The 21310-nt window shown below is 37.8% G+C and overlaps 1 protein-coding gene across 1 annotated transcript in view; it reads left to right on the top strand.

Annotated features, from left to right (window-relative positions):
- The first annotated feature begins 3582 nt into the window (after positions 1-3582).
- Positions 3583-21310, top strand: part of LOC105228784 (peptidylglycine alpha-hydroxylating monooxygenase) — a 95188-nt gene continuing 77460 nt past the window's right edge. The window contains exon 1 of the mRNA XM_049451376.1: positions 3583-3892. Coding sequence (XP_049307333.1) covers positions 3653-3892 — 240 coding nt within the window. The 5' untranslated portion in view covers positions 3583-3652. The remainder of the gene's footprint in view (positions 3893-21310) is intronic.

Raw genomic sequence — 21310 nt, 5'->3', positions numbered from 1 at the left:
AGGGACGTTTCGGACTTGACAAGGAGGGTAGTTAAGATGGCAAGTGTAGCCCCATCTGCAATTTCCTTGACTGCAGTGAGCGGCTCGATATTTCACCGGATAATGAGAATCGTCACCACACAGCGCATGCGCTCTCACAACAACAGGAAATAATTGTTGCCTCGCTCACTAATAGCGGCCATACACAGGCACACATGTGCGTTCGATCGGTATGTGTAAACATGCGGTTTACTTGTGTATGGGCTTCTTCGCGTACCGATCCATGTTCGCGAAAATGTTTGATTTTTTACGATCGGTGCGCGAACATGTTTATCGTGTATGGCGTTGTGAGCGCACAAAATCTCATTTCTCTCGTGTCGCCGAGCAGTGAAGATCGCGGACAATTGCAAGTGTTAAGAGGAGAGACTGCTTTAGAGGCTTCAAAAAATCGATTTTTTTTTTGAGAATTTTTTTGGGAGGGAAAGAAATAATTGATTCAAGCGAAATTTCTAGGCTTTATAGTCATATATTTGAACATCTTTCACAAATTTTTTGAATATGAAATCTTTGAAATTCTGCCTTTAGGAAGCAATTACCCGATGCATCTCGCATATCAGGCCCGTAGCCAGCTTTTCATTTCGGGGGGGGCTGAAGTAAAAACATATATAAACTTTAAATTTTCTGTTTATTAAAAAAAAAAAACAATATAAATTCATATACATATTACTTAAATGATTTGGTAGTTGTAACTTAAATAAGTAATATTTTTCTTTTCTTCTTGTTTACCATATCATTAATTACTTCATCTGGATCTATTTTAATATCCCAGTGCACTGCAATAACAGCAAGTGCACTCAGCTGCTCATTGCCCATCACACTGCGTGGTAAAGTTTTTATTCTTTTTAAGGTTGAAAAAGTTTTTTCAAAGGAAGCGGTCGTCACTGGAAGAGTTGCTAAAATTGTAAACAGGTAGTGAATATTTATAAAATACGTTGCATCGCAATGTTGCAGCAATTTCAACACTTCTATGGTTGGATCTATTGTTGATAAGCTGGCACATCACAATCGATACTCTGATTTTAATGCTGTCATTGATATTTGCTCCTCGAAGTAAATAGTTAATTTTTTTAATTCTTCATTATCAATTGCAGCAAAACCTGGGAGTAGAATTTGAAATGACGAGAGTATATCCTCATTCACTAATATACGTTCTGTCATGTTTTGAATCAGAGCATCAACGCATAGAATAAATATTGTAACTCTGAAGTGGCTTTCAGGGATTGTGCAAGGTGGATTAGCACTAGTAGTTTGACGCGAAGTGTCAAAAAGATCTTTAGACATTTGTGATGCTGTTTGGAAAATATCGTTGGAAAAACCATCCGCTGTTTCTCTTATCTGGTGCAGAGTTCTTATTAATTCTTTGGCTCGGTTCATTGCTGATACAAAATCCATAGATTTTTCGTGGAGTTGCACAGACAGTGGCAGCGTTAAGCTGAACAATTGCTCACAGACGAATAGACTAAGAAAAATATCGCTTTTCTCTACCGCTGCTAAGAAGGCTGATGCTTTAGACGAAATGGGCCATGTCTTACTCGAAATTATTTACAAACATAGTACAATGAATTTGAAAAGCTCCACAAAGCTTATAATGCTTTCATGCCTTTCTATAAACCTTGTTTCACAAAGGCGAACAAGTCGTCTTTTTTTGCTTTCTGGTGCGTGCTTCTGTATAACGTCCTGGAAAGTTGTGTTTGCATTTGAATGGTTTCTAAATAAATTTTCTATTTCATTGACAATACCAAGGCAGTTCCGTATTGAAGGTAATGACATAGTATTAGAAAGCGCAAGGTTCAATCGGTGACTAGCGCAATGAACACATCGTGCTTTTGGATACAGTTGTCTTATCCTGGTTTGCACTCCACTTAAATGCCCTGACATGTTTGCTGCTCCGTCATATCCCTGTCCAACCAACTTCGCCATATCAAGATGGAAATCTGTACAACGCTTAAGTATGACTTTTGATAAGTTTTCAGTCACCGTCTAGTGTAGTTGCGTACGACTGTTATAGGTTTGAGCTGAGTTGTGTATAAGAGTTTCAAAAGATTCAGTCAGTGATAAATCTTTTTTATTTGCGATTTATTTAAAAAATTTCCTTATTTCGGGGGGGGCTTCAGCCCTCTAGCCCCCCCCCTGGCTACGTGCCTGTCGCATATGCATTTATCAGGAACAAAAAATTCAAAGAGATTCATGTTTTTTAATAACTTATCTTCTAGTTAAACTAAGAAAATTCCAAAAAAATTTACTTTATTTTGTTTAAAAATATGTTCAAACTTGACTTTTCCTAGTTTTTTTTAGTTTAAATAGAAGATAATTTTATGCCAAAGATAATAAACTTTGCCCAATTCCAACTTTGCCCGCCAATTAAAACAATCGTAAAAATAAAAAACCGAGAAATCGCGCTTTTCGCTTTTTTCCCAAGCGCTCATGTATGTATCTGTTTGACGCTCGGACACTATTTCCCTTCTAGCTTCGACAATATTTAGAGTTCCAATCTATAACTTTGTTTGTTAGATAATTTTTAAAGAGATTTAAGCGATTGTTTGAAGCTTCTAAAGCAGGCTCTCCCCTTAATAAAGATTTCGTATCTGAATTTATTGATCTTATAAAAAATTAATTCGCAATTTGGCAAACGAAAAGTGATAAATATAAAAATAATATTGAGAAAAATAAAAGTTGGAATAACTTATTAACGAAATACAAAGAAATAGATAAAAGTGCTACAATAGAAATAAATCGAAGAAATGTTCCGTTTGCCTGTCGCACATGTTAACTGTGTGAAGAACGAACGCAAAATGGATTTGTGTGTCGTGTATGGGCAAACGAATTCACACAGATCGAACGCACAAGTATGCCCGTGTATGTCCTCTTTAATCCAATTCAACCCGCAATGCGTCAATCGGTATATTTGTAAAATGCTTGGTTGGTTGATCGTGAGATTGGAAGGAAAGATTAGAATAAATTTGACTTGTGAACAATTAAGTCGTGGGTTCTCTATTATTAACTTATACATATGTAAATATGCATAAATTTATCAAATACAAGAAATAATTGGAAAAGTAGGCTTTATTTTCACATTAACTACGAATATTGCTTTGAAAAAGTATTTCAATTCAAATGTATTCAATTGCACATGTATTCATTAATATGCACAAAAAGAATTCATACGAATACCCATGTTGCATATAAACGTATTTATAAAAATATAAGCAAAAGAGCTAACATACGTATGTAACAGCAATATATAGTTCTGAGCATAATTTGTATTCAATGCTCACCTCTGTTCAAGCGCAACTGTTAAAATTTCTCCTGCCGAGCAGGCAGTGGTGAAACTCTTCCATCTCGACCGAGTTAGCCAAAAATATTTTTACGATCTCCGCGCCGTGAACGTTCTCTATGATAAACGTTCTCTGCTTACGATATATGGCAAACTAGTTAGTATACCATAACTAGTAAGCAATGAGCAATGTGGAGTCTCCACAGGCAATAGGCAGGGCAATGCAGCTAGTATTCTATAAATTCTATCGTGTCGAGATGCCCCGTAAAGTATACGTAAAATATGATTTACTTCGTAGAGGAATAAAGCTAGACTTAAAACCCACAATAATCGGTTAATATGTGGCATATGAGCATTACTGTTTTACAAGCCATATTTGGAATGAGTACACGGACGATATATTTACTATATCATCAAATGGGAATCCCTATACTTCTAATGATATTGTTTACTCTCCAATGTCCAACATATGGATTAGTTTCATACGATTATTTGGAGAACAATGAGATTAGTGACTTAAATAGTGTTGAACAAACGGCTCGTTTTCCTTTGTTAATGCCGAAAGTTGTGCCAAATAAGGTATGTATGTCTATTGGTGCAATTAAATTAAATTCAATTCTGCTAAAAATACATACTTATAGAAATATGTATATGTATAACGTTGCTATATCTTATTCTGGGTGGGTTTTACAATATTGTACCTGGATTTCACGGAAAAATGTGTAAAGAAATGAAAAAATTGGTCGATCCCACAACAATTGATTGCATAAAATAAATTCACAGTTTCTGAAGTTACAAATACTAATTTTTCGGCATATGTTGTTGTTTTTGTTGTTAACGGTTAGCCGTCCGGCATATAAGGGCTCTTGCTCTTACAAGATTGGATTATAACACAACATGTAAAAATCCTATGTCGAAATATGGAAGGCCATGAGAGCACCCATTACAGAATCTACAAAAATACTCCACTGGGCTGCAATTTAGAATAGCATCCCCCGATTTGGTGGTAAAAAGGGTATGGGATAGAGGAGGTCCTTCAAATCAAGAATATATATACATTTTGCACTATTTAATATACAATAAATGGTTAGAAACGAATTAGTGAGATGTCAGTGGATATAAAAGATGAAAATATAACTATAAAATTCATTATAAATGGGAGAAACACGCATTTTAAATAGTTGAATTTGTGAACTTTCAATGCAAATCTCTCAAAAACCATAAGTCAGCGGCAACTATATCTATATATTTTCTTAATCTGGAAGACTTCCTCTATCTATACACACCCATTTTAACCCCGAAATGTTGTTGTTGTTGTTTTAACGGTTTGCTAATCCCCGTCAGGATGGTAAGGGTCGTTTGTGTTGTTGTCGAGGTCATCTAACAGTAGGCCCAGGAAACGTGCTGTTTCGCCGGGGTCGGGTGTAGGGCATGCAAAGAGTTGGCCAGTGTCATGCGGGGACTCGTTGTATGCAGGACATACATTAGGTATGTCGGGGTCGATTCTGGATAGGTAGGAGTTTTACCTGCTACAGTATCCAGAACGAAGTTGCGCTAGGGTCACTCGCGTTTCTCGCGGCAACTAGAGTTCTTCGGCTGCAATAGGTGGTGGTTTGACTCCAAGAACCCCATTCACGGGAAGGGAGTCGGTGAAGGTGTTGATGGCTCCGCTGTGAATGGCGGTCAGTACCTGTCGAAAGTCTGTTGCGTCCGAAGTCCGGTCGGCGTACTGTTCAATGTCGTCGACGTAGTCGAGGAATGACCTCTTGATGCTCCTAGGAGGCGGTTCCACTCCAAGCTAGAGATGAGCGATATTGCGATTTTTTAATCACTGTGATTTTAGTGATTGCTATTTTTAAATCACTGTGATTTTATATTGCTATTGCGATCGCAACTAAGTCGACGTTCAAACGTCGTTGTTGTTGTTGTAGCGGCAGATTTTGCCAATTTGACACTGTTTGGCCGAATAAAAGTCCGGGTCTGTTCCACTTACCACTTACGTAGGTTTTCCGCTTTTCTTTTCACTACATTTTCGCAAATATTGGAGCGGTTCGGCTACCTGACACTTAGAGCGTATTGCATAGTTCATTTGTATGTTGGTATGATGGTTTCACACATTTCTTACAAGGAATTACCATTAGTGTGGTTGATAATTTGTTTGTTTTGAATACCCGCTTTTAATATTTTCAAGACCAAATAATTAACGCAAGTTTCCTAATCTTTGGGAAAATATTAAAAACCCGTAATTTTTTTATTCCATCATTTTTTCTGTATTAATTAGTTACAATTCTTGTTTTCATCACAAAATGCTTTATATAAGAACGTTACACTCAAAACTTCAAACCGCTATGACGAAAAATAGCATATACGATATATACAATACCCTGAAGAAAGTTGTTACTTTTCTGCTATTTGCTATTGTGATCGTAATTCACAGGTTCGAACTGCTATCGTAAATCACAGGTTCGAACTGCGGTCACAGTTTCGAACTGCGATCGCAATCACTGGTTCGAACTGCGATCACAGTTTCGAACTGCGATCACAGTTTCGAACTGCGATCGCAATCGCAGTTCAAAGAAGCGAACTGCTATTTATAAAAAGTGATCGCAGTTGCGATTTGCGATTTTTCAATCACAGTGAAAAAATCACCGGTAGTGAAATATCGCTCATCACTACTCCAAGCAGGTGGCTACAAGGGTCATTCCTACGGAAACATCCCAGCAGGAACTGTCTGGAGAGGAGTTCATTATGCTCCTTTACAGGTAGCATGCGTGTCTCCCTGTGGAGGTGTTCAATGGGAGACATCAAGAGGCATCCCGTCGTGGTCCGGAGTGCTGTATTCTGGCAGGTCTGAAGTTTCCTCATCTGCGTACCACTGCATCCAGGCGACCATATTGGTGCTGCGTAGTTGAGAACCGGCCGGCCGATTGCCTTGTAAGTTGCCAATAACGTTTCTTTGTCTTTTCCCCATGTGCTGCCGGCTAGCGACTTGAGGATTTTGTTGCGGCTCTGTACCTTGGCGATAATCGCGGTCGTATGGGGAGTGAAGGAGCATAGACTATCGAGGGTTACGCCTAAAATCTTAAGGTTATTGACAGTCGGGATTTTGACGCCATCGATTACAATATTAAGTTCAAGTCTATACTCCTTCGTCCAGATTGTAAATATGGTCGCTGTGGATTTGGTGGGGGAAAGTGTGAGATTTCGTGCAGTGAGGAAACGAGAAAGGTCGGAGAGGTAGTTGTTTACTTTCGAACACATGCCATCGATTCCATTGCCCGACGTCAATATCGTGCACTCATCTGCGTACGAGGTTATGGAAACCCCCTCTGGTGGTTGCGGGAGTTTCGAGATATAGAAGTTAAACAGTAGCGGGGAGAGGACACCACCCTGCGGAACCCCCTGTTTAATTCTTCTCAGTTTGGATGTTTCACCTCGAAATAGTACGGATGACTGACGACCGCTCAGATAGATGACGACCGCCGAAAATCGGGGGATGCTATTCTAAAATTTACCCCTCCGCCGACTTATGGTTTTTAATTCTCCGATTTATAAGGAATTTTACACTTACATTCTTAACTTTTATAGGCCGGGATTTAGAATAGCATCCCCCGATTTCGGGGTTAAAATGGGTATGTGCGGATAGAGAAGATCGGCACGATTCCGATTACTTTGGCGGTCGGAAAACAACACGAATTTCGGTATAAATGGGGTATGTACGGATAGGGGATCTTCTCCAGAGGAGGAATATGCAAACATAATGTTGCTAACACTTATATTTTTTTTAAATATTTCCGATTAAAAATTCAAAAATTTTGATTAATAACACTTAGTATTTCACAATTTTTCACTTGGTTTATTTAAATATACTTTCTAAACATTGAAATAAGTTAACATTTCTCTTTTATTTTCTTATATTTTAGCTAAATTTATTAATTTAAAAATCACTTAGCACACTCATCGTTGAAAATATTAGATTGTTTACAATTATGAAGAAAACGGCCGTTGCCACATCTTAAACACCAAATATGTAGGATTTCCAACGATTTTTCTTTGGTTGTTTTTTCACGCTTCTTTCTATATTAACTATAATACGAAATACTTTCTAAAATTTTTCAAGCTATAATTGAGTTGTTAACACTTTTTCCATATATGTACATATCGTCACCTGAAATGCAAAATAACGTATCATCAAAAAATTCGAAATTGAGTGTCTTATTGATTATGCCTCATTACTTCAAATTACATACATTATATTACATATGTTCAACATTTTCAGGTTCTGCGGTCAGATATAAACCAGTTTTAACCAATATTAAAACTTTGTTTCACTTATGTTCCATTTTATTTCGTGTTTCATTCATGCCACTGTAAATTTTTGAAAATGTTGTTACGTTATTTTGCATTTCAGGTGACGATATGTATATGTATAATATGTGATTTATATATAAAGAAATATAATATAAATTGATTTAGAGGGGAAATATAAAATTATAATATAACTATTACATAGAAATTTTAGTACAGCAAGTAAAAAAAAAGAAAATTAAATTTGTCTTGACTAGGGGAATTTTAATATACGTCGTTTTATATCAGGGATGAATGCGTTGAGTGAGTCGTTGTAGAAATCCACTTCAGTATGTAGCGAGTAGATAAGCAACGCGATGCGATTGTGTGGGCCTTTGAACACGTAGTTTTTTGAGGTTTTTATGGTTTTATGGTTGCGTCTTAAAAAGATACCCGTCGGTGCCAACTCGAAACAGCTGGTGATGTCCGGAGCATCAATTAATCCATTCACGACTTTAAAGAAGAACATTAGGTCAGCTACCTGACGACGAGCATGTAACTTGTTGATGTTGAAGTGGTCATAGATATCTTCAGTTGAGTTGAGACCACCAGAAACATCGTGACAGTACCGGTAGCCTAGAAGTTTACATAGTTGATTGTCACGTCAGTGAAAGGTGACCAAATTACACTACCATAATTCAGGACTGGGAGGACCAGCGAGGAAAGTTTCATAGTTCGCTATATGAATGAAAAAATAATCCTTTTGAACCACTGTCCCTTTGTATAGTAAATAGTTTTTCACAACACAATATGTGGCAACATGGGTGTCATTAATGTAAACACACAAACTGTGAATCTTAATTTCTTTATGATATTTTTTAACTTTAAATACAAATATCTCAAAAACTAGAAGTCTGAGGCTGGTATATGTGTGAACCTTCTTTTTTCGTCCATACCCTTAAATCGTGGAGCCAAAAGAATCGTAATCGTGCCCAGAAAAATATTTGCGATGGGTGTAAAATGTCAGACCAAAACCGATGTTTAATTTCTTGTAATGACACATAAAAAATAATGAAAACCTGTGCAATCTGTCATTTTGCATAAAGACATATTTCGCCGTTAAATTGTTGAAGAAAGTAAGTTTTGCCACGATTCAGATTACTTTGGCGGTCGGGTAAAAAACACGAATTTCGGTATAAATGTATGGTTAGGGGAGCTTCTCCAGAGGAGGAATATGCAAAAATAATGTTGCTAACAATATTCCCGATTAAAAATTCAAAAATTTATATTAATAACACTTATAGTGACTAGAACGGTCAGATTGAAATTATACCAAAAATGTATGTGAACGGAGGGATTTGTTCCCGCCGCATAAGATCGCTAATAAAAAATCTAAAACAATGAAATTAAAAAAAGAGAAATTTAAATATATTTCATGAAAGGTTTTACAATTTGATGCATAGTAGAATTAATGTTAAGTTACCAATGATTAAAAACATTTATTAATTAAGAACTAACAGGCTTAATTCCCCTTATTAAGTATTGAAAGATCAAAAGTCAGTTGTTTTAATATACTATAAAAACATAAAAAAGGATTTAAGTAATTTCGCTACATATTAAAAGTCCAATATATAATAATTTACAATTGTAATAAATGTTAGCTGTTTTAATTTAAATACCCAAAAATTCGTATGTTGTTCGCTCTGGTCCCAATGGAAAATGTTATAAAAAACGCTTATTTTGAGACGCTCTCAAACTGGAATAAGTTGGCCATCCCATTATCCCTGCCTGATAGTTAGCAGTTCACAAAACTAAAAAGAACTCTTGTTTGCTATTTTCAATATACTGAATGGAGATCATCATAGATATTAATTGATTGTGTTTTTTTTTATATTTTGTAAGCAACTCAAAGGAGGATGGAGTCATGTGTAGAAGTTCACGCAAGTAAGGAAAGTTCTTTGATCGCCATTCACATGGGAGTGGCTAGAAACGATTCTTTTACATATGACTCAAGCATCTCACGACTTCCGGTCTTTGACCAAGTATCCTCTGGGTAGCCTAAAAACATCCGTTTGAAGGCGAGCTAAAGTGAGAAGGCGAAACATCCCCTGCATAGGGTTGGGCGCTGGGTTTGGGACCCGCCACGTAAAAAACACTCCAATGAAAACGAAACAACAGCCTTTTGATGACGACCATGGCAAACGAAATAAGGACTACGAATTGAGGGCATGCACCTGGAATGTCTGGTCCCTTAATTGGGAAGGTGCCTCTGCCCAACTGGTTGATGTCCTCGTAAAAACAAAGGCTGACATCACCGCTGTCCGAGAAATGCGATGGATGAGACAAGGACAGAGACGAGTAGGTCCTTGTGGCATTTACTACAGTGGCCATATAAAAGAGCGTAAGTTTGGTGTGGGATTCGTGGTGGGAGAGAGACTCCGTCGTCGAGTACTATCATTCACTGCGGTGAATGAACGTCTAGCCACAATCCGCATCAAAGCGAGGTTCTTCAACATATCGCTGATTTGCGCCCACGCCCCGACGGAAGAGAAGGACGATGTGACCAAAGATGCCTTTTATGAGTGCTTGGAGCGCACTTATGAGAGATGCCCCGCCACGATGTCAAAATCGTGCTTGGCGACTTTAACGCCAGGGTCGGCAAATAAGGTATCTTTGGCACTACGGTCGGTAAATTCAGCCTCCACGAGGAAACATCCCCAAATGGGTTGAGGCTGATCGACTTCGCCGGGGCCCGAAATATGGTTATCTGTAGTACTAGATTCCAGCATAAGAAGATACATCCAGCTACCTGGCTGTCTCCGGATCGAAAATCTAACCAGATCGATCATGTTGTGATAGACGGAAGACACGTCTCCAGTGTTTTAGATGTGCGTGCGCTCCGAGGTCCTAACATCGACTCGGACCACTATCTTGTTGCAGCCAAGATTCGCACCCGCCTCTGTGCAGCAAAAAACACACGCAAACAAACACAAGGAAGGTTCGACGTCGAGAAATTGCAATCAAAACAGACAGCCGAACGATTTTCTACTCGGCTTGCACTCCTGCTCTCTGAGAGCACTCGTCAACAACTCGGTATAAGGCATCTGTGGGACGGCATTTCAAACTCCTTACGTACCATTGGTTTTCGGAAAGGACAAAAGAACAGCTGGTACGACGAGGAGTGCCGTGTCGCAGCGGAGAGATAACAGGTTGCCTACCTCGCAACGTTACGATCGACCACAACAAGTGCGGGATGGGATAGATACCGAGAGTTGAAAGAGGGAAGCCAAACGCATTTGCAGACAGAAAAATAAAGAGGCCGAAATGCGTGAGTACGAAGAGCTTGATAAGCTGGCCGGCAGAGGTATTGTTCAAAAATTCTACGAAAAAATGCGGCGGCTTACAGAAGGTATCAAGACCGGAACATACTCTTGTAGAACCCCCAAAGGTGATCTAGTCACCATACTTAAATTATGGAGGGAACACTTCTCCTGCCAGCTGATTGGTAGTGAACGCACAACGCCAGGAGACGGCGAACCCGATTCCCCAATCGATGACGATGGAGCAGACGTTGCATTACCCGACCATGAAGAAGTTCGAATAGCTTGTCGACTGGACAAGGAAGCAAAACAAATGGGTCTGGCAGTGAACGAGGGCAAGACGAAATATCTCCTGTCATCAAACAAACAGTCGTCGCACTCGCGACTTGGCTCTCACGTCACTGTTGACAGTCATAACTTTGAAGTTGTAGATAATTTCGTCTATCTTGGAACCAGCATAAACACCACCAACAATGTCAGCCTAGAAATCCAACGCAGGATAACTCTTTCCAACAGGTGCTACTTCGGACTGAGTAGGCAATTGAAAAGTAAAGTCCTCTCTCGATGAACAAAAGCCAAACTCTATAAGACGCTCGTAATTCCCGTCCTGCTATATGGTGCAGAGGCTTGGACGATGACAACAACCGATGAGTCGACGTAGCGAGTTTTCGAGAGAAAAGTTCTGCGAAAGATTTATGGTCCTTTGCGCGTTGGCCACGGCGAATATCGCATTCGATGGAACGATGAGCTGTACAAGATATACGACGACATTGACATGGTTCAGCGAATTAAAAGACAGCGGCTACTCTGGCTAGGTCATGTTGTCTGGATGGACGAAAACACTCCAGCTCTGAAAGTATTCGATGCAGTACCCGCCGTGGGAAGCGGAGGAAGAGGAAGACCTCCACTCCGTTGGAGGTACCAAGTGGAGAAGGACCTGGCTTCGCTTGGAATATCAAATTGGCGCCACGTAGCGAAAAGAAGAAACGACTGGCGTGCGGTTGTTAAGTCAGCTATAATCGCATAAGCGGTGTTTACGCCAATTAAGCAGAAATTATTTATCAGTACTTGTGCGGCTGTTCCAATAACTTCTGACTATATCATCATGAGAGCTTGGATATATAGGGAAGTCAGAAAAGTCTTTTTATTTATAATAAATTTTCAACTATTTTTTTAAATTTGTAATGAACTAAATACATATGTTTTTTTCGATTGCTTGTTTCAATCTCATCAGTGGTTGACAGTAAAATGAATCAATCGTTCGACCAGGCTGGAGCAGCTCATAGTAAATATTTCCTTTCCAATCTCACCACACACTCAGAGTATTTTTTCTAGGCGTCATTCCTTTTTTTGCGACCATTTTTTTTGAGCTTCTCCAAAGAATCGCAGATGTTAATTCGATCCATTGAATTTTTCACAGACATTTGGTGTAGTACTCAAACATCGAGCTTCTTTTTGTAGCTAGCCTTTTTTAAATGATTCAAAACCGATTGATGATGATTTTCCATAATTTCATCGACCTTTTCAACGATGGTCCAGAGCGAGGTGCATCTTTCAAATCGAAATTTTCGGAACAGAAGCGAGCGAATCATTGTTGTGCTACACGAACTGCTACAGCATCGTCTCCGTAAACTTCACAGATTTCATTGGTGGCTTGCGTGGCATTCTTCGGTCCCTGTTGTTGTAGAGGTTACCTAATTTCTCGTTTTGACAGTAAGTTTAAGTTGTTTGTCATCGAAGTAATTTAACGATAGGCCCTGTCAATTAAACAAAACGCTACTAGAACATATTGAACAATTGCTTTGAATCCGATCCTCTGGTTGACATTTTGCACCTTCAGTTATTTCTCCAGCTTTGATTCTGACAAGTTGCAAAAGTATAAAATGTTCAGTGATACCCTAATTTAGATCTTCCTTACTTGGTTTTTTACGCTTTGAACGATTTTAATAGATTCAATCGGAAAGGTAAATTAATTCATTTTGTACACACACACACACATATATATATATGTATATATATATAATTGCTTGGATTCCGATATTCCGATCCTCTTGTTGACATTTTGCATTATACAAATATATGTAGTATGTATATTAGGCCGGGTCGATTTGTGGGGAGGCAAAAAAATCGCCCATTGCTCTATGAAAATCATATTCTAGGGATCAAAATAAGAAACTTTGCCGAAGGAACCACACCTCTGAAACGAATTCTGATGTCCCCCAATTTGGGTCGAACTTTCGGGTAGGGGCAAATTTTGAAAAATCCTACTTTGACCCATTTAGAGTGCTCCAATCGAGTCCAAATGTATGACCGACCCCCACTAACTTTGGACGGCCGATCTACCCATGCCAGTGGCACACGCCCTGGAACTTTCCTGGAGGGTTCCCCATACAATCATTTCAAAAAATCACCATTTTTGGCCTTTACATGAATAAATCAGCTAAATGGCTATGTTTTTTCTTTATTTATTTATAATAATATCTATTTTTTCTTTTAAGAAATTTATTTAGTCAGAACATATGTATGTAAATGAAAAAATTAATTTAAGTGAGTTATAGAAAATAAACTAAAAAAAAATATTGTTTGAAGTCTTTTTTTACTTTCAAGTCTGGGCAATTTCGTACGGCTCTCTAATGTCGTCGCCATAACAGCCTCTACATTTTCCGGTATAACCCGTTTGGAAACGCTAGCTAGCAATTGAACATGTCGTTTCGTTCCTTGTATGTGTGGTGGAATTTTTGGATCACTAAACGGTGGATCATCTTGATTTAAATATTCTTTCAATGTATCGTACGGAATGCTTCGCGTGAATGGTGGTTAAAATACGATATTTATATCATCCAAATTGATCATTTCCGTATAACTTGTGCAATTAAAGTTTATAATAGGTTTTTTATAAACTCTAAGTTCCATTGGCTCGTCAACATCGGTTCGATTTCGGCTGTGACTTGAAATAGAGCCAAAAGTAATTATTCAATTTCAGTCGTATCTCATGACCTGAAATCAAAAATTTTTCTGATCCTTTATTTTTTATAACTGCTGAGCAACGCCTGGGCATCGAATCCACTAGATTCTGGCACTTAGCAGCTGGAATTTGCTCTCATGCATCCTTCACTAGTTTCCAAAGGGCATCTTTATTTGTTGGATTTTTTCCTCTAAGAGCCACTTTAACCTCTCGCCACAAATTTTCAATTGGGTTTAGATCTGGCGACTGTGGCGGCCAGCATAAAACTTGGATGTTATTTTGACTAAACCATTCTTCCCGCTTCGATGTGTGTTTTGGGTCGTTATCTTGCTGGAACACCCATCGAAGCGGCATGTTAAGCTCTGAGTAAGGCAACATAGTTTCATTCAAAATTCTAGTGTACTGCAAGGCATCCATTGTACCTTCTATCCGAAATAGGGGACCAGTCCCATAATAACAAAAGCACCCCCATACCATTATACTCCCACCGCCATGTTTTACCGTTTTTACAGTGTATTGAGGGCAGAATTCGGTATTGGGGGGCCTTCGCACAGTAAGGCTGGCTCGGTCAGAGTTAAATAAATTCACTTTTGTTTCATCTGACCAAAGAATGTTTCGCCACTTACTCGCTGGCCAATTCGCATGATCCTCAGCAAATTTTAATCGTTTTTTTACGTTTGCTTTGGTTAAAAACGGTACCTTTCGAACTGTTTTAGCCTTTAATCTCTCTTTGATTAACAGTTTTCTAATTGTTGAAGTATCCACATCCAAAGAAAACTGTTTTTTGAGTGCGGAAGAGGTCACAAACGGGTCTTTTTTAACGTGACGCAGGATGCGCCTTCGCAAACCCTCTTTGATTTTGAGCTTTTTGCCTCTGTTTTCTGGGATATCTTTGTAAATTATGGCGTTTTCAACCATTTTTTTTTGAGCAGCCAACTAATCCAGCTATTTCTCTTTGACTTTTGCCTTGCTTTCTTAAACTTTTTATCAATTTTCTGCATTCAGGGCTGCAGTGTTTGGCTCTACCCATTTTTAGACCTTAAAAGAATTAAACACCCTAATTTACTCCAAATTCAAAAAACTAGAAACCTTTACTCACGTTTGCCTCAAATCTATATTGTATAAATATGTTTTAATGTCACTAAAAGTTTTACTTTATCGGTTGGCTCTATTTTAACGCACACGTTGCTGCACAGTTAATAGCACATTTTCACTGATTTGTTAAAAATGAACCCGAAGTAGAATTCAGAAGTAACGGGAAAATATACACAGACGATGTGAGTACTGAAGTACAGTTAGTTAATGGCATGTTAGATTCTTAAAAAAAATTTATTTGCAATAATATCATCAGAAAATGTATGGCTTTATTTCATCGCACATCACTGTATATGGGAGTTTGGGGTCGTATTTATTCTCCCGATTTTATCTATTTTTGTCATAACTTAATACTATTAACATGCCACATACTAATAAAATGCTTTAGGGGCTATACCAGTGTGGCGCATGAAAAATTAGGAGATTTTCGTGAATTTTTTTAAGAGAAAGTACGCATTTAAATATTTCGAACTTCTTTAAACGTAATAAGGTATATTTTCAAATGTTGAAAAATTACGGAGTTATGAGCTGTCTTCCGAGGTGCCAAAAAAAAGTACCCCAACTGCTGGCATGAAAAATATCAAAAATTAACAAAATGACGTAATTTTGAAAAAAAAAAATAATAATTTTTTTAGATAAAAAATGGTCGTTTGTTGAATGCCAAATTGACAATTTTCAACCAATCAAAAAGATCGCAGATCATTGTATAGTAAATGTATTCAAAAATATTCTGTTTTAATTTGAAGTCGATCGGTAAATTTTTCATTAGTTATGATGCCAGCAATTTTCAAAAATGTCGTTTCGAGAAAAACGCGTTTAAAGTTTCACTTATATATGTTTCCACCTCCGAGTGGTCGCTCTTTAGAACGCTGCCATCCAAAAACTATTCAAGATACGACCTTCCCGATTTCATATTATATTTATGGAAATATAAGCTATCGAAAAAGCAAATACATTTTTTTTTTAAGTATCACACTGGTATAGCCCCTTAATGTCATATGGAGTAAAGTCACCCGGATTACTAATTTTTGTTGCGATAACTCACATGTAAGCCGACATATAAAGTTCGTTGTATGGGAGTTAATGAAAGTATTGACCCGATTCAACCCATTTTTTGACATATAGACCTACTATTATCAGGAAAGGAGTGAATTTCATTTATATACATATCTCACACATTGACCGATATTTGGGGTTAAAAGTCAACAATTGGTACTGGATTCTAAATATTCGGTACAGAGGGGCATGAACAGTTTTGTATGGATTTAGACAATTTTTGGTTATAAGGTGGCATACCTTAAAGTCATTATTTGTACAAAGTTTTATGCCGTATTATTATTAATTGCTTTTTTATTTGTACTTTAGAAAGGGAAAGAATCAAGTGGAATTTAAAATTGTGTTATATTGGAGATAGGCGTTGTTGTTTTCCAATTTCGCCCATTTCCGAATTGTGGCATAGGAATTAAGGGGACGGCCAAATACGAAATTTAGTTGAAATCGGTCCGTCAGATCCCTAGTTAAGATTCGTTAAGATTAACTAAATGTTGCTCAAGTTATCGCTAGCACAGATGAACGGACGGACAGGCAGTCAGTCGGAATTCAAGTCGATTACTTTTAGGTGATTCAAACCACCGTTAGGTAAATTCTTTTTCTTCTTTATTGGCGTACAAAACTCTTACGCGGTTATAGCCGTGTTTACATCTGTGCGCTGTTTGGCGCCAATTGAATATTCAAAGTGTAGCCAGATCCTGCTTCACCTGGGCTTTCCAACGGAATTGATATCTTCCTCTTCGACCCCTTCTCTTCCTCATCCCTCGGTGGGTATTGCGTCGAATACTCTCAGAGCAGCATTGTTTTCATGCATTCATCCATTCCATGACCTACCAGGGGAGCCGTTGTCTCTTAATTCGCTGAACTTTGTCAATGCTGTCGTATATCTCGTACAGCTCATCGTTCCTTCGACTGCGGTATTCGCCGTTGGCCGTGGTGACTATAAATTCTACGCAGAACCTTTCTCCCGAAAACTCGTAACTCTGGCTCATGCGATGTTGCCATCGTCCATGCCTTTGAACCATATACTAGCAGTACGAGAATAATGATTCATGTATATATTTTACAGGACTTTACGTTTCAATTGCCTACAAAGTCCGACAAAAGTTGACAAAAGTTGAATTTCGAGGCTGACATTGTTGGTGGTGTTGATGCCGGTTCCAAGATAGACGAAATTATCTACGACTTCTAAGTTATGACGGTCAACAGAGGCCCTCCGATACTCAGAAATTTTTTTTTTTAAATTTTAGTTTGCAGTCAAATCAAACCAAAGTAATACAGAAATCCATTGGGATATACCCCAGTCAAATAATTACATGTGCAATGCTTCAACTTTAATTATTTTAAAAAGAAACAATGAAAGACTGTAATTTTTTTTCTTGTCTTTTATAATTAAAAGTGTTGTTTTATGTGCGTTTATTTCAATTAATTTTACGGAAGTGAGTTATATTAGTTACAGATATACATGACAGCTTAACTTAAGTTACAGTGCTATGGATTCTTCGCAGGGTTGCAATTAAATTGCTTCGTTCTCTCCAACACCTCCCCTCGAAGAATTTTGATTGTATTATAATTTATGAACATTTATTCGTCATGCCGATATTTTCGATGCATTTGTAGTGTTTTTCCGCAGGCAATCCTTTGGTAAGGACATCAGCTGGCATATCTTCTGTAGGCATATAATTCAAGTTGATATCGCCGCTTTGATGTTTCTCGCGTATGAAGTGATGACGTACATCTATGTGCTTAGTACGTGAATGGAATGCCATGCTCTGCACTAACTTCTGTGCACTTTGGCTGTCGTTGTAAATCGTTATACTTTCGTGCTTAAACCCGATCTCATTCACCATTTCTCGTAATTACATAGCTTCTTTTGTAGCTTCACTCAAAGCCATGTATTCGGATTCGGTGCTTGAAAGTGATACTGTCTTCTGCTTACGGGCTTCCCAGGATATTGCGGCTCCAGCCAATATAAAAGCGTAACCGGAATATGAACGTCTATCGGTTAGATTACCACCCCAATCAGCATCGACGACTGCATACATATCTTCATCTGTCTGCTCATATAGTAAGCCATAATTTAAAGTTCCTTTTAAATACCTCAGTACTCTTTTGGCCGCTTTCCAATGCTCGAAACTATAATTAGAATTGAATTGGCTTAGAAAATTAACTGCGAATGCTAAATCAGGTCGTGTTGTTACAGCCAAATACAATAGAGCACCAATTAAACTCTGATATGGAATATTCTGTATTTCTTTGTTGTCTGACTTAACTGGTTTTTCAAGTTTGCAATTGTATTCGAGGGGTGTCTTGACTGGTTTACAGTCTTCCATTTTAAAACGTTTTAAAATATTAATAGCGTAATCTCGTTGATTTAAAAATAGTGTATGATTCTTCCAATCTTGTTTAAATTCAATACCCAGACATATTTTAACTGGTCCTAAATCTTTCATTTCAAAACTTTCCGAAAGAGATTTCTTGACTTCTTTTAACTATTCATGATCATTCGTAGCAATGAGCAAATCATCTACATACACTGTAATTAACATTATTTTAGATTTTTGTTTCAATATAAATAAACATGGATCGCATTTAGATGCATTAAATCCTATTTGTCTTAGTTTATTCGTTAATTTTTGATACCATTGAAAACCAGACTGTCGTAACCCATATAAAGATTTGTGTAGTCTACATACCGGATCTTTGATTTTCGATATTGACATCTGCCAATTTTCTGCTGAACGTCGTATTTCTTCAGCTTTAGCCTTTTTTATGTGTGTCGGATATCCTGCTGCTACCTTTTTAAGGATTACATCTAAATATTCAGGTATTTCCATATATACTGCTTCGTCTAGGTCACCGTTCAAGTAAGCAGTCATAACATCCATTTGATGTATTTGAAGATTCTTTTGGGTTGCACTGGGGAATAAGTGATATTGAAATCCCCCCCTGGACGTTGCGAGCACCCTTTTGCTACTAGGCGTGCTTTTTTAACATTGCCTTCTTTTGTACGAAACACAAAACGATTCCCAATAACTTTTCGTCCTACAGGTCGATCTACTATGTCCCATGTTTTGTTTGAAATTTGAGCCATATATTCATTTTCAACGGCACGCAGCCACATATTACATTCTTCACTGTTTATAGCTTCTTGAAAACTAGTTGGATTATTTTCTACTGATATATTTGCATATTCGCATTCTTCAAAATCTACACTAGATTCAGATTCAGTATCGTTTTTCTTAGTTTTGACTTCTTGAAATGACTTCTTGGGCCGTCCGCGCGTTCCACTTCGAATTAGCTTTGGTATACCTTTGCCCCTTTTCGGAACGATTAATTCAGTATTTATGTCTTCATTTTCACTTTCGCTTGAAGACCCCTCAATTATTTTCTCAGATTCAACTATGCTTTCATCTTTTCGTGTATCGAAATCTATCTCCACAGATCCATCTTCACAGTACTTATAATCATTTCTATCAAATGTTTCATCTAAAAATTTCACATCTCGACTGACTAGAATCCTCTTCTTTTCAGGAGACCACAATTGATACGCTTAGGTTCATTCGAATAACCTACTAGTATACATTCTTCAGACCTGGAATCAAATTTTCCATTTTACTTATCTTTTATTAAAACGTAACATTTTAAACCAAATGGTCTGAAGTGAATGACTGTGGGAGTTTTACCTGACCACATCTTGATAGGCACTTCATCTTCTAGGACTTTTGTGGGACACCTATTTCGAATATAGTTCGCTGTGTATACAGCCTCTGCCCAAAATATTGTTTTTAATCTTGCTTGTGTTAACATGCATCTAGACATTTCTAAAAGAGTTCTATTTTTTCTTTCAGCTATGCCATTCTGCTGTGGTGTATAAGGAGCGGTCAAACGCCGCTTAATTCCACATTCATTTAAATAGTTTTGAAATTCGTTACTCATATACTCCAACCCGTTGTCTGTTTGTAGTATTTTAACTTTCTTCCCTGTATACGTTTCTGCCATATTCTTAAATATTTTAAATTTTTCTAAGACTTCTGACTTATTTTTCATGAAATAAACTTCGGAATATCTCGAAAAATCGTCAGTGAATGTCACGAAGTACTTTGCACCCGAATGTGAGCAAACCTTCATTGGACCGCAAACGTCGCTGTGTACAATCTCCAGTAACTCGGTTGTACGTTGGTCCCTCTGCTTTGAAAATCTTTCTCGTGTTTGTTTTTCGCTTAAACAAATTTCGCAAGTTTGCAGTTTTTCATTTGTATTAAAATTTATACCGTGTACCATACCAATTGCGCGTTTTAAGTCTTTTTCGTTTAGATGGCCCATTCGTACGTGCCATGTGTTTATGCTATTTGACTTCATTTGCGAAAATCTCGCAGATTGATCAAAACCTTTAACGTAGTACAAGTCACCGATTCTTATCGCTGTCAGAATAGTTTCCCCATTCTTTGAAATGACAGCTTCATTTCGCCGAAAAATTACTTCATACCCCTTATTCGCAATTTTCGAAACAGATAGCAAATTCGTTCTTAAATCTTTAACATACAATACATTTTCGAAATTAATTCGCTCTTCGCTCTTATTTTCGTTGATAATAACTTTAACGTTGCCTATACCCGTGATTTCAGTTGTGTTGTTGTTTGCTAGGCTGAGAGTCTTGCTAATCTCTCTAAAGTTATTGAATTCGCTCTTTTTCGCACTCATATGTGATGAACAGCCGCTGTCTAAGCACCAATATTCGCCGGAGTTGGTTATTGTACGTGCTGATTCGAAAAACATGGATTTTTCAAAGTTCTCCTTTTTCGTTCCAGTAGTTGCGTTGTAGTTTTTTACCCTTTGTCTTGATCGACAATTTGGCGATATGTGACCAACTTCGCCGCACTTGTAGCAAGTTCGTTTATCTTGCTTTTCTTTTGTTGACTTTTTGTTGTGATTGTTAGAAGACTTACCATCACTTGTATTTCTGACGTTTGTTCTTCGTTGAGCAATTAACACATTATGCTCTGCTGCTGCTTCTTTTGCTTGTCTGGATTGTTCTTCTTCCAGTATCTTTACTCTTAAAATGTCTGGCTTAGGGAGTTCATCTCGAGTTTCCAGCGCACATCGGAACTTCTCAAACGAATCGGGTAAACTATAAAGAAGCAATATAGTTAATAAATCATCCCCAACAGTAACATTTATTTCCTTCAATTTGTTGACAGCATGGAAAAATTCGTTTAAATGTTCGCGAACGTTATCACCCTCCTTCATGCGGGCGAGTGCAATACGTTTCAGTAGGGT

This window comes from Bactrocera dorsalis, chromosome 3 (genome assembly GCF_023373825.1).
Source record: "Bactrocera dorsalis isolate Fly_Bdor chromosome 3, ASM2337382v1, whole genome shotgun sequence".
NCBI lineage: Eukaryota > Metazoa > Arthropoda > Insecta > Diptera > Tephritidae > Bactrocera > Bactrocera dorsalis.
This window is presented reverse-complemented; position numbering and strand designations above follow the sequence as displayed.